Source organism: Anarrhichthys ocellatus, unplaced genomic scaffold (genome assembly GCF_004355925.1).
Source record: "Anarrhichthys ocellatus isolate YVR2014 unplaced genomic scaffold, GSC_Weel_1.0 scaffold11, whole genome shotgun sequence".
Classification (NCBI taxonomy): Eukaryota; Metazoa; Chordata; class Actinopteri; order Perciformes; family Anarhichadidae; genus Anarrhichthys; species Anarrhichthys ocellatus.
In genome coordinates this window covers 5,879,742-5,893,570 of record NW_022280041.1, presented here as the reverse complement: position 1 = coordinate 5,893,570, position 13,829 = coordinate 5,879,742, and the positions used below count along the sequence as shown (strand labels likewise).

The following is a 13,829-nucleotide window of genomic DNA, read 5'->3' as shown; positions in this document are numbered from 1 at the left end:
CAGGGACCGGGTGAGAGGTGCAGCGTTAGCTCTGGAGACACGTCTCGGAGTCCAGCTGTGGCCTCAAAGTGATGCTGACGAGGATGGAGAGGAGATGCAGGAAGTCCAAGATGAGGAGGGACAGGTGGAGGAGGGTGGTAGCCAGGGGAGTGATAGCGAGGGAGACGACCAGGAGGAGGAGGAGCAGTCTGTTGGGGCTAAGGGAGGAGGAGGTGACAACTCAAGTTTGGAGTGCTTGGAGGCAGATGAGCAAGACAGACTAACGGATCAGGCGGAGGATGAGGGAGAGGCGGGGGAGAAGGTGGGAGATGGGGAAGGTACAGGTCAAGCAAGAGGGGGTGCTGGATTGTCGATAGATCTAAAGCAGTTCTCTGGAAGTGCCATCTGGTCTGAGGAACAGGGAGGTATGGCCTTAGACAGTGATGTGACTGCACTGTGAGAACAGAATAAATACAAAAAAGTTAAATTACAAGGGAGGCTTCAGAAGTAATATCACACTGAGGCCAAGTCTCCCTAATTAGATGTTGAAATATATTCTCTGTAAATTTGATTTCCTAACATGAAGGTCTAAATGCTGTTGCACACTTCCAAAACAAAAAATGAACTCTTTGTGTCATTAAGCAGTCTAAAATACTGGAATCACCCTATAAACCGCTCACCGCTGAAGACATTGTCCTCACTGGTAGCTACCGGGTTTGTCTTTATTTCACTTCCTGTTGAGGCATCAGGATAAAAATGTGATGGGTGGGTGAAGCTGTTATAAATATGCAGGAGAACAAATGGATTGCATTTTGAATGTGTGTGTGAAATTTGACCTATAAAACGGTTCAAATCAAACTTTGTATCATTTCTATTGCATGCTGTTTATTGTGGACTCCTGTGTTTTTATAACTTTGAATGTTTATTTCTAATTTACATGCAAATTAAAAACAGAAAAACAAAAATGGATTTGACTGTGTTTGTATTGTTGTTGATATCATTTGTAGAGCTGAAACATTAGTAAATTGATTGATTGATTGAGCGATCCACAGAATGTGAAGTAAACATAGATCAGAATGTTGAATGTACTGCAAAACTATAAGATTGAGCTCTGTATATCTCTTCTTTGTTGAAGGATAGAATGATGATACCATGAAATGAAAATACAATAATGTTACTTTAAACTCAAAACCATTGTCATACATGTACATTATTTGACTTACTTCCCTGTACAAACGTATTTTAACGCACTTCATGGTCGTTTTTGTTAGCAAAATATTATACTTTTCATTTTGAGTCGTTGTACACTAACAAAATCCATAAATTGGTCTTTTTTTTTTTTTACCTATGTACTACCCTGTTACTACTGTTTTACCGATTATACGACTACATTGAATACGTTAATAGATCAAAACAGCAATTGTCTTCAATGAAAGCGATCAATGGGGATGTAGCTCAGTGGTAGAGCGCGTGCTTCGCATGTATGAGGTCCCGGGTTCAATCCCCGGCATCTCCATAGTTTTACGACTCTCTCCAGGTTAACTATACTTTACAACATATCACAAGACAATATACATGTCTTAAAGCTGTTATATTAATTATAACAAATACAACAACATTTCAACACAGTTTATACTGTGAAGTGTACAATGTGCGCGTGAGATGGGACATGTTCGTGATTGGCCAGACGAAGCGCTGGCTCAAATCGGATTGGACGTTGGAGATCTTCCAGGAGCGTGTGTGTGTGTGTGTGTGTGTGGGAGTGTTTACGCAAGTGCATGCGAGTGTCAAACATTTATTTTTCACCGGCCAAATTATCTCCAGTGGTGGGTGAGAGCCACATCATGGAAGTATGCCAGAGTCAAAGTAAACACAACTGTGTGCAGTGACACCTTTCTCAAAGCAATTATGTAAACAGAAATCCGGGATTTTTACCTCAAGACTGAAGACATTCTCACAGTGACAGATGGACCATTAGGCTACTAAAGCACCCAAACTGTTCTGTGATCTGACCGGAGACACGGAGCCCATCTAACCCGGTAAATATGTCAATCATTTGCTTGCAGGAATCTCATCCTCCCTCACCGACAGGCACAGATCTAGTATAAAAAAAAACAAGTGCAAAACCCTAGCACTGCACGATCAGAGCCATTCTGCCACAGTAACCTACTTCAGGAGTGCTGCACCACCGTGAGCATCCAAGTTGCATTTTATCCTCTCACCCTAACTTGATTGTGCCGGAGAAATGATTTCAGTAGACGTCACTCATCTGCATAGGGAGTAAAAATGCAACCATCCTGCATCAAGCTTCTCGGCGCGTCTGAAACTCACTGTACCCTCGCCGTGTGATTAAAGGACCTACTAATTGCTGCATAACCGAAACTACAAACATGGAAGGTACAGTTTGCATGTCGTGTCATGGGCACAAAACAGATATATATAAATATTTATATTCACAGAGAAACACATCTGGCTTGCAAACTGTCCAAGATGGATGCAGCGCCGCTGTGCGCAGGGATGCACGGTGGAGCGGCAGCAGGTTGCCTTTAAACGCCCAATCATCCTCGCGTTTTTTTGCCTATACGTATTTGTCAGTTTTATTATTATTTTTTCTCCCTCCCCTCCCCTCCCCTCTGCAGGAGTAGGATGTTACTAGCATCCGCCGTGGTGGTATGGGAATGGCTGAACGAGCACGGACGCTGGCGGCCCTACAGCCCGGCTGTCTGTCATCACATCGAGGCAGTCATCCGGAGCGACCCGCGGTGTGGTAGTGTCGTCCTCGGCCAGGTGGACTCTCGCCTCTCGCCCTACATCATCGACTTGCATTCCATGCACCAGTTCCGACAAGACACAGGTGAGACGGCAGAGAGGCGCGCGGGGCGTTAGGTTGTAACGGCGCGGCCGGGCCTGAGGTGGAGGCCTTTTTTAAAATTTATTTTAGATTTTTTATTTTGCTCATGTGTGTCTACTTTATATCTTTGCAAACCCTGGTGTTGATTCTGCTCCAGAAGTTGATGCCCTGGTTGGTTTTGTTGCCAAGTGGCTTCTCATTTTTCCTGCAGCAATGACTATGCCATTCTTTTTTTTTTGATCAATTTAGATTCCCAATTCGAGTCTCCTTATAGGTTACACCTTTTCTGTATTATGTGACATTTCATTTAAAGGTGAGGCAGAGATGCTGTCTGCGATTCTGAAAGGTGTCGGGTTTGGTTGAAGTGAGTCATACTGGTTGGGAATGTGTGTGTTTTGCAACCGGCACATAGGCCACAGTAGCAGCTGAAGTGTCCAGTCACAGCCACAGACACCACATTTTTTTTTTTTTACTGTCATCAGCACCACTGTCTTTAATAGCAGAATACGGGCATAAGAAACCATCTTTCACAAGTCAAAGCTTCACAAGAGAGAGAGGCAGTAAGACAAAGCAGGGAGTTGTCAGGCGTCTTACTTTGGCAGAGAAGCCAACATTTCCCTCTCTCTCTCTAAACATTGGCTGACAAAAGCCTTTTTGAAGTTTGTTTTCCAAAACCCAGCAGAAGCTGAATTGGGGGGAGGCAGACAGGGTGCCCCAGTCTAAATAGGAGACGACGAGGAGGAGGAGGAGGAGGAGGAGAGGGGGGAGAGAGGGGGGAGAGAGAAGGGTGGGGAAGAATTTCAGGAGTCTGAGGTCATTGGTGAAATGGGGTCGATGGAAGCAGATCTCATGAATGAACCCCCTTGTTGTCTTGTTAAATGTCTGAGCAGACTGTGCCACACAAACTGTATGTTCCAAATACGTTTTTTTAGGAATTGTTTTTACATGATTTGTTTTTTGTGATATGAGATTATTTTTGTTGTTTTTTTCAGGGGGCATCAGAGATGTTTTGCTTCCACGTCATATGTTTGATCCTACATGTATTTAAAATGCTTGGTTGTAACAATACTACGGGAAAAATATAGATTTTTTTTTTTTACATTTCTGACAACATTGCCTTGTGATCCCCAAAAAGGTTTCATCTCACACTTGTGGATTCAAGCTCACTCTCATCTCTGGACACCCTGGGAAAGCAAACACAGCCAGCTTTTAGGTCGGATCGAGGCTGCCAGCCAATCAGAATTCAGAACACCGTGTGCTGTTACCAGGGGCAACCTGTTTGCCCAAATTCTTAGCGAGCAAACACAAACATGTTGAATTTGTTAGGGTTGCAATCTACTTGTCTGCGGTAAATAGTACCACAGCCAGTCTCTTACCTCCTATTGCAGCCACCTCTCGTCGCTCCTCAGTGAATCTGTCCAAAGTGCTTTTCACAGATTTAGTCCAAATGCAATATGACTGTATTGCTAACAGCTGTTGCGCCTTGTCAAAATCCAAACACTGTGCATTAGTCTTTTGCATTGTTCTGACCTCCTAATCCCTGCCTCAGGTACCCTTCGACCGGTACGACGTAGCTTCTACGACCCCACCTCAGCGCCGGGCCAGGGCTGGTTGTGGGAGTGGGAGAACGACGCTGGCAGTTGGACGGCGTATGACACGGCGGTGGGCATCGCCATCCAGGCAGCGCGCGATCGCCAGCAGCCCTGGCTGGACCTGGCGCCGCTGGGTTTCTGCTACCTCATTGACTTCGAGAGCATGACCCAAATCAACGGGCAGACGCAGCGCTGCCGGCGCATCCAGCGCCGCTCCGACCTGGCCTACCCGCTGGTGTCCGGGCCCCTGCCCAAATCCCAACACGCCTGGGGGCCCATGTCCATGCCCAGCCACGGAGGACTGCTCGGCGTGGACGTATCCGGAGTGGGCATGGGGATACGGATGAGCAGCGGCGGGACTGGAAACGGGAGCGCGTACCCCAGCGGGGCGCTCCCGGCCTCAGCCATCACGTCCCTGGGACAGCCGTGCGCTTGTCAGCAGTGCATGTTGGTGCTGAGCGTCAAAGCGGGCGCCATGTCCGCTCACACTCTGGGTCGGAGACCGCCACAGACCAAACCACCTAGTCCCAAAATCAGTAGTTACCCCGTCCCAGGAGGGTCGTACTCACTAACCCTCCCTCGACCTCCTTCCCTGTCTCGGTCTTACTCCCCCCACAGGACGTCCATAGTCGGGGCGACAGGTGGCTTCAGTGTGGGTGGTATGGGTGGTGCAGGAGGTGTAGGTTTCATGGGCGGCGGTGGTTTTGGCGGCGCCAGCCTCGGTTACGGAGGAGGCTTCCCCCACTCTCTTTCCCTCCTCAGCTCGGCCACCGGCGCCCTCTCCATCTCCTCCACCCGACCCCCTCCTCCAGCTCTCCCCCCTCCTCCACCGCCTCCCGCTCCGTCCTCCACCGCCCTCTCGTCTGCGGTCACCTCTCCCCCTCACCCCTCCACCTCGTCCTCCCTCTCCGCCCCCTGTTCCGCCCCTGCAGCGCCCGCTCCGGGCCTGCCTCTCATCTCCACGACTGCCTCCACCTGCACGCCGTCGCCTTCGGCCCGCGTCCTGGGTCCAGTGTCTTTGTCCGGTGCCGCTGCCTGCGCAGCCCCTCTGCCGCCCCGGTCCAGCCTAGCGGGGCTGAGCCGACCTGCGCTGCAGCGTATAGCCATGGCTCAGTCGCGTGCCCTCATTGCCTCTGGGTGAGTACACAACCACTGTAGTAGTACATCAGTTTGGTCAAAATATTCTTTTACAGTCAATGAGGTTCTATTGTCCAAGAAAAGGAAAGGAAACTTCTGGAAATAAAGTTAATTCATTGACAGTAAGGCAATATCATTAGACACATGATTAGATTAAAGCTGCTATCATCAATATTATTATACTGACACTTATTGTTTAATGTTTGATGGGACATTCCAACGACAGCCTCTCAGGCACCACATCCCTCATCAATATACTGTATATGAAGCCAAACGAGACCAACTGAACAAGAAATGTAAGACAATTCAGACAGTTGCTCTCTAATTTGTTCGAAGTCCTCATTACAGTGTCTGACATCAGCGCTCATTAGCATTCGTGAGCCTTTCATCTTTGTGACAAAAGTCCATCGGGTATTCGGACGTGCATTCACGCGGAACGAGCTCCCAGCAAGTGTTTCACATTCCAGACATTCGCCACGCAACCGCTTAATGACAGATTTACTTTGCACACTCGTACACACGGATGTACAGCACGTAGTTTGTATATCCTTTTTCATGCAAACAATTTGTCGCTCAGGGCCTCAAGAAATCTGAAAAGCCTGGAAATGCTTTGTGTGTGTGTGTGTGTGTCACATTTGAAACTTGGGCTGATTGTAAAAAAAAAAAAAAGACAGTTTTGCTTCGCAAACCACATCTCGAACCGGTGTGTAACATCTGGGATGTCCCCATCGATATGGACCGCTTGATTTTCCCATCAGTGGCGTTCCTGTATGGGAGACTTCTCCTTGAGTTTGAGCGCAATGTCGACAAAAATATTGAGGTTTTTCTGAGCCCGCCCACCTTTTAGCGGTCGAATCAAATGCCAAGGATTTTATTTAAATAAATGCGATGGTACAGCGCTCAAATATTCTGTTTCACTGGGGAATACTCACAGTACAGAAGCTAACGACGCTCCAACTACCGTTTCACTGGGATTTTAATATTCGATCCACCAGAGAGGGCAGCTATTAAAAAAGCTATTTCACTTCTTTTTTTTTTTTTTTTCTTCAGACACAAATAATTATTCAGAGCAGAATATTCTTATATGTCTAAAAACACAACAGTCGTTGGCATCAGTGTTAATGAATGAAATCCATCACAGTGTCCAGGTGTCATAGCCAGAGGCCGCTGATTAGCAAGATGTCTGGGGTCGAGGTTGGAAAGAGGTTACGGGAAGACTCGAGGACCAAGAGCACTGCTGTTCCTTCATCATTTTATCATTCGTCAGTTGTGCAGCTGGTTCTCCTTTGACGCTTCGCTGTGAGCGTCCTACGAATTTTAGCAACAGAATCCAATTATAGCCTTTCTTTTTATAACATTTCTGACAGCGACGTTTCTGGGGTGCTCTAGATTTCACTTGTTTTGCAGTTGTGAGAAGTGAATCAAACACATGCAGTCACGTTGGCATGATCTACATGGAGCTGCTTGTACTGTGAATAACAAATAAATTTAAAAAAAGACCACATTTCCGTGTGAGCAAACCCAACATTGCCCCAGTAGAGAACCTCAACTCTCTGAATCCTCACATTAGCTATCCAGCTAAGCCTCGGATTAATACCAAACACCACAGGCTTAATATTCCTGCGCCAGTAATCTGTTTTTTGTGTCGGGTGAGCTGTGTGACCGACCCATTCTTTCAACCTATCGGGTGAGAGCACCTGCTGCTGCTGCTAAAACAGCCAACGTCACAGATCAAGAAGAGTCTCTCTCTGGTCCCATCAGCCGGGGATTCTCTGCTCACCCCTCTGACGTTCGCTCTTCTTCTCTCCCTCTATTTGCTCTTAGTGCCACTCAGTGCTCCTGCTGTCATCGCCTTATTGCTTTATCCCCAAATTCATAACTGGCACCACACGGGTACCGGAGCAGAGGAGCGAAGGGGCTCCTTAAGCTGGTGGACCCAGTGGTAGAGCTCAGTACGTGAAGCTAATTAGGCTCACATTTATGTATTGAGTAATTTAATGAAGAAAACAATTGACCCTTTGAAGCATTGCCTTCATCAGTTGATATAATGTTTTTGCAGTTTGCCTATTCTGCAGGTTCTCCACTTCTCATTTGGTGTAACTGATGTTTAACTTACAGTGTTTCTAGGATAAAACTCAGTGGACACACCTGCTGTAGCAGAAGCTACCACAGAAGAGTTTTTAGGACTTTGCCAGCTGTTTATAATTCTGTCCTTCAGGACAGATTTTGTCCCCGTGGTAGCGTCCCAACCGAGCAAAACAGGTGTGTAAAGATCAAAATGAAGGCAGAGTTTGAAGATGGGTGTGGTCCAAGCAAGGGCACCGGAAGTAACAAGGTAGGAAGTGGGGAAGGCAAAAAAACAAAACAAAAAAATCATTATATTCCTCAGAATCAATAGCTCAGCGTTATATTAAGGCTTCAAAATCTAGCCACCACTTGTCTGCCAGCTGCTCGATGGTCATCTTTGTTCACCAGCTAGTTGCTAACTGTGGCTGTCTGCAGGCTGTGTCGGGTTTGTTTTTTTCCCGACAGCATTGAGAGTCAACCAAGTTGAGGGCCAGAAAATCGAAACAGTGAGCTAAAAGACATTTGAAGGCTCGGTAGAGCTGCAGTACGGTGCTAATTCTTACCGGGTTCATTGTTTAGAGCGACACCCTTTATAATTTACTCGTAAGATTAACGTTATTGATCCTATACAGATAAACCGAAGTGTCACAGCAGCAAAAAGGATATACAGGATACAGAATGCAGATAAGAAACCTTAAAGAGCTAGAATATATACACGATATCCAAAATGACGCATTAAAAAGCAAACTACAAATCGCCGTGAGACGCATGTCAACACAAACAAGCAACTAAATGAAGAAGTGAGATACATTAAAAAATGTATACTGACGATAATATCAAAAGTTTAGACTTTATCATGATTCCAAGTTGGAATATATATATTTTAAAAAGTATAACATTTGTTGTTGTTATATCATTGCAAGAGCTTGCCTGAAGTGAAACGGAGCAGATGGTTTCCGAGTGAAGTGTTCCGAGGGGTCGCTTACGTCACAGATGGTCTCAGTGATGAGAGTGGCCTTTGGTCCACACACCTGTTGTGATGCTTTCTCCTCTCACTGCACTGGTTTTGATTTCTGCAAGCGTGTCAATGTCACAAAACCTACACTGCAAAGTGTGTGTGTGTGTGTGTGTGTGTTGCCACATGCTGGCGGCTTGTGTTCCCGTCATCCAGCGGTCCAGATGGAGGTTGCTCTAATGCCACTAGATTAGCCGGGATTAAAGAAACGTGACCAATCGACACTTGTTTCCCATCCTTTCTCTGCTTTTCCTTCGCCGTCCTTTGATCTGTTTTGTCATATGACACACCAATGTCAGTCAGTTTATTATGCTCAGGTTTGACCCAGTCAGCCAGCGCGTCGCTGTGACTGTGTGTCAATGTAAGCAGATTGTCCGGTACTGTACATTTCAGTAACTCTTGACTAAGTTTCACTGTGTCACGGTTGCATCATTTATAGGGACGCATAGGATCTTCCAGCTCATGAAAACACTGTGCTAAAATGTGTTGTTGCTGCCAGAACACAAGCTTCAACTGTCAAATAATACGCCACAGTATGAATTTTGTAGAAATACAAAAACAAACATCAGTGAAAACAAAGTTAAATGAACTGTAATGAAATACAAATTACATATGTGGTGAAAGACACAGTAAAAGATTTCGAGGGAGAGTTTTTAAAAATATGTATTTATGCATATTTTTCCCATTGCACAAATCAAGAGGAGAGACTAAATGGCAAAAACAGAGGAACAGCAAGACAGACTGAAAAAAGGAACAACCCACACACATAAAATGAATGACAACAAATGAATAAATAAAGGGTAGAGGGTGGGCTGTCTTTGTGAGAAAAAATAGAATGAATAAAATACATAAAAGATAAATAGATTGATGCAAATATCTCCACTCAGTAGTCGAACACCAAAAACACATAAATGTAGCTCTTCTATTTGATTGGCCTTCTTTATTTGTTCGCATTAATCAATAGGGTCTGTGGGTTGTAAACATTACCGCTACAGTAAAAGAGAGCACAGTGAGTTCAGAGGGCAACTTCAATGGATAGCTTTCATTAATGTATTCAAATCATCCCGCCCAAATCTTAGGTTAGGATTTTGTGACAGCAGGTGTGCTATCCATCCTGTGGCAGTTCGTTCGTACTTCAACGAGTCGTAAGTGCTCGTGTCTGGCGGCCTTATGGCGGCCTGGCAGTGTGACATGGTAACCGAAAGGTAATCCCCGCTTGTGACGGATCTCTGGCCCAGAGTTTGGTCAACAGATGGAAACAGGTGGATAATCCCAATAAAAGGAGACCTGACAGCCGCACACAAACAGAGAAAGAGAGAGACAGGGACAGACGAGTGCCGGAGGAAGTGAAATACTGCGACGAGTAGAAAGTATTGCTGGAAAATCTTGTTTAAAAAAAAAAAAAAGACTATTATCAGAATTGGCACACCGTAAGTACACGCCTCTGGATACATGTGTGTTTTGCCTATGGATGAGCAGAGATGCAGTACAGCAGTGGTGAAGGATGGTTTGACATCTGATTAAAACTAGTACCCTTCAAAACATGCCTGCTGAGAACGGGCAGAATGCTCGGCCTGCGGTGCTGCCCTCTGCTTTCTGGAGAATCACACTTTATTAAGTTTTAATGTTTTCATTCGATATAGTAACTGTTTAGATTCCCAGTGCATGGTCAGTCTATGCAAATAACGCCTGTCTGGAAATGTGCTGCCAGCTACGGGGGGGCCTTGAAATCGCCCATCGCTTTGCATATTTCAGTGAACCCACAGTGTTAACATAACAGTCTGCTGCCCGCAGACCCCTGAGGCTCCGCCCCCTGCTTCCACACAGAGCTGCAAGCTTGTTTATTCAAAGTTTATTCATATTGAACGTGTTGCGTGTCCAAATTCCACCAAATTGAATAAAGCACCCCATTGGATCCCCAGCAATACACCCGCCAAGATACGCGAAGAACACACAGACAGACAGACAGACAGTTGCTTTACAGTTAGATAAGGGTTTCTTTACTGCTGTCAGAAATATTTTTGTTAAGCAGATATAAGGAGTGCATCCTTGTGCTCTTTAATTAGTTTGACCTCCCAATTTTAAGTGGAAAGTGACTTCCTTTCATCTTGAAAAATAGCGAATAGAAAAAAATAAGTCATTTGCCACGTGCCCGGTGTCTATAATGCTGCCGTACACACGATGCTAATCTTAAGCCTCACAGAGGTGGAGGTACCTGGTAATTATAGGACAGTAAGTCAAGTCGTGATGAGCAGCATCTGTTTGTTTCTCGACATGACTCGGCAAAAGCTCTTTAGCCTGCTGACGTTGAGTGAACTAGAAGCTGGAATATTCTCTGTGTCATTCCACCTGTTTACATGTGACTCGTCTGATGCATTGAATTTAGCCCGAGGTGACTAGTTCGGTTGCACGTCTGCTTTTTAGTGTGTTGGCAATCTGTAGATTAATATGTTGGTTCTCCTGTTTTTCAGAGTACCAACTGTTCCAGTGAAGAACCTGAATGGATCAAGTCCTGTACACCCTGCGCTAGCAGGTAAATACATTGATACAACCATTTTCCCCCTCATTATATTTAAATCGATCAAAAGGGCTTAATTAAAAACTTTGAAGATGCATCTTACTTCATCCAGCTCTTTAAATAAACTTTTACTTTTTACTGATTTACTATCCTACAGACGCCACATTTAATGACATTTAACCCCAAATTGAACGAGTAAATCCCCTGACCAGACCTCACATAGATGATTCCCTGGATAAAGAGCTCCTCGCTCACTGAGTAAACCCCAAATACAGTGTCTAACATTCCCCCTCTGCTGGCTGTATCCAGGCATTACAGGCATCCTGATGAGCGCGGCAGGACTTCCCGTCTGCCTGACCCGCCCTCCCAAGCTGGTGCTCCATCCTCCACCCGTTAGCAAGAGTGACATCAAGCCCATCCCCGGTCTGGGCCACTGCTGTCGCAAAACCACGAAGAAACAGGCTCGTAAAGGTGGGTTTGACCATGAAGACGGCTTACGCTTTTTCACTCTCATGCAGTCGCACCTATCGTGTGCATTCTGGTCATAAACAGATCGTTTTATTCTGTGTTTCCGTCTCGTAGGGAAGACCCCTGAGGAGGTGGTGAAGAGGTACCTTCAGAAAGTCCGCAATCCCCCAGAGGAGGTGAGCTCTCCTTTTTGGATGTTTTTTTAATTTTGTTAATTTGAAAAGACCCGTTTTAATTGACTAAACCTAAAACGCCTGTATCAGACTGGGCAAGTCATAAGTCATACTTGTCTTCCCGTCTCAGGACTGCACCATCTGCATGGAGGCCCTGGCTGGGCCATCGGGCTACAAAGGCCCCGGTGTGGGCGGCATCTCCCGGGCCGAGTCGGTGGGCCGCCTCGCACAGTGCGGCCACCAGTACCACCTCCAATGCCTCGTCGCAATGTACAACAACGGCAACAAGGACGGCAGCCTGCAGTGTCCCACCTGCAAGACCATCTACGGAGTCAAGACTGGCAACCAGCCCCCGGGCAAGATGGAGTACCACGTCATCCCCCACTCGCTACCGGGCCACCCGGACTGCAAAACCGTCCGTATCATTTATAACATCCCTCCTGGCATCCAGGTAAAGTCTTACCCATGCTTGCATGAACACTAGCTTCTAAATGATGACTACAGGGAAGCGTTATTGTATTTTGCTTGGATGATGTGATAAACTTTGCTCTTGCTGTTTAGGGCCCAGAGCACCCGAATCCAGGCAAACCCTTCACTGCCCGCGGGTTCCCCAGACACTGCTACCTCCCTGACAGCGAGAAGGGACGCAAGGTAAATGAGAACTCTTCCCTACAGTCGAACTTCCTGTATGTTTTCAAGTTAATGTGACTGGAATCTGTGATTAAGCGTCATCTTTCCTTTCTTCATCCCTTCGTCCAGGTTCTGAGGCTTCTTCTGGTAGCATGGGACCGCCGGCTCATTTTTTCTGTGGGTACATCCAGCACCACGGGCGAGTCGGATACAGTCATCTGGAATGAGGTGCACCACAAGACGGAGTTCGGCTCCAACCTGACGGGCCACGGCTACCCTGACCCCGGCCACTTGGACAACGTCCTGGAGGAGCTCAAGGCTCAGGGGATCACCGAGGAGGAGTGCCTGCCCAGAGACTGAACGGACACAATCAAAACGCTGCAGACGCGGAATAAACACACGCGATCCTGGAACGGGATCCGCAGCCGGACAGACGAATTATTAAGTCTGCTAAAAAAAAAAAAAAAAAAAATGAACAAAGGGAACTTTGACCAACAGAGGTGGACAGCAACTTCAAAAAAAGAAACTCTTTACGGGAGCGTTAGAGAAAGTGTTTCAGCAGAATTTGCTGGGAATAAGATGTCTCTCATGACTGCATGAGTCAGTTTCGATACATGGGAAAACTTTTTTTTTTTTTCTCCCAATGCAGTAACGGTGTCAAGATCGAAGATGTTATTCAGTGAGACATTTGAGACCACTGTGCACATACAAGTCAGTGTTAGATAAAAAAAAAAAAACAACAACTGTCATTTATACTGTGAGACTTCATTTCAAGAATGTAACTAAGTGAATTTTGCTGAATTGATAAAGTGTTTAGCGCTGCTGTTGCTGCTGCTATGTGGAGCTGACAGGAGCTTAAACTGAAAAGGAGTGAAGGTCTGTAAGTTGTTTCAAGTGTTAAGTCCACAAGCAGAAGAAACTTGTCATTGCAGATAAATATTTCAAATGTATAACTGGATATCTGAGCATGAATATTTGCTGACCTCTAGTGGTACTTTTCCAGAACTACATTCCTGTTTAGGTTTGATTTATATTTTATTGTATTGTTGTATATTATGACTACTTGATATATGATATTGTTTCCATTCTATCATGTTTTTTTATATTTTGATTAGACATTTTGTTTTATATGGTGTGTTTTCTTTGCATTGTTTTCAGGTGTGGGGTGAAGTTAAGATGAGCTGCTGGTGTACCAGAGTTTGCCTGACACTTTATATGCCATATACCAGCCCCCCTTTCTTCAACAAAAATCTTCTTTTTTTTTTCGGTATTTTGTATTAGATTAGCTCACAAACTGACATTCCTTAATTGTTCTGCCCTCAGAGCATGGGTGCATTTAATAGCTTTCTATGTCTTCTTGTATCTGCGTTAATGTTAAGAACTGATAGAGGAAAGGCTA

General features: G+C 45.6%; 1 protein-coding gene and 1 non-coding gene across 3 annotated transcripts; both read left to right on the top strand.

Moving 5' to 3' along the window:
* Positions 1 to 1,423: 1,423 nt before the first annotated feature.
* Positions 1,424 to 1,495, top strand: trnaa-cgc (transfer RNA alanine (anticodon CGC)). Its single transcript has one exon. It is a non-coding gene; the product is annotated as a tRNA-Ala (tRNA).
* A 164-nt stretch (positions 1,496 to 1,659) lies between these two features.
* Positions 1,660 to 13,823, top strand: dtx4a (deltex 4, E3 ubiquitin ligase a). Of its 2 annotated transcripts, none has more exons than XM_031851387.1 (9): positions 1,660 to 2,018; positions 2,619 to 2,833; positions 4,380 to 5,559; positions 11,113 to 11,174; positions 11,469 to 11,630; positions 11,742 to 11,803; positions 11,931 to 12,251; positions 12,362 to 12,451; positions 12,560 to 13,823. In XM_031851387.1, the coding sequence occupies exons 2-9, from the start codon at positions 2,626 to 2,628 to the stop codon at positions 12,788 to 12,790; spliced, it is 2,316 nt and encodes a 771-aa protein (XP_031707247.1). In that variant the 5' UTR covers positions 1,660 to 2,018; positions 2,619 to 2,625; the 3' UTR covers positions 12,791 to 13,823. The 2 variants fall into 2 exon arrangements, with proteins under 2 accessions (XP_031707247.1, XP_031707246.1); XM_031851386.1 differs by lacking the exon at positions 1,660 to 2,018 and adding an exon at positions 2,035 to 2,376.
* Positions 13,824 to 13,829: the final 6 nt, after the last annotated feature.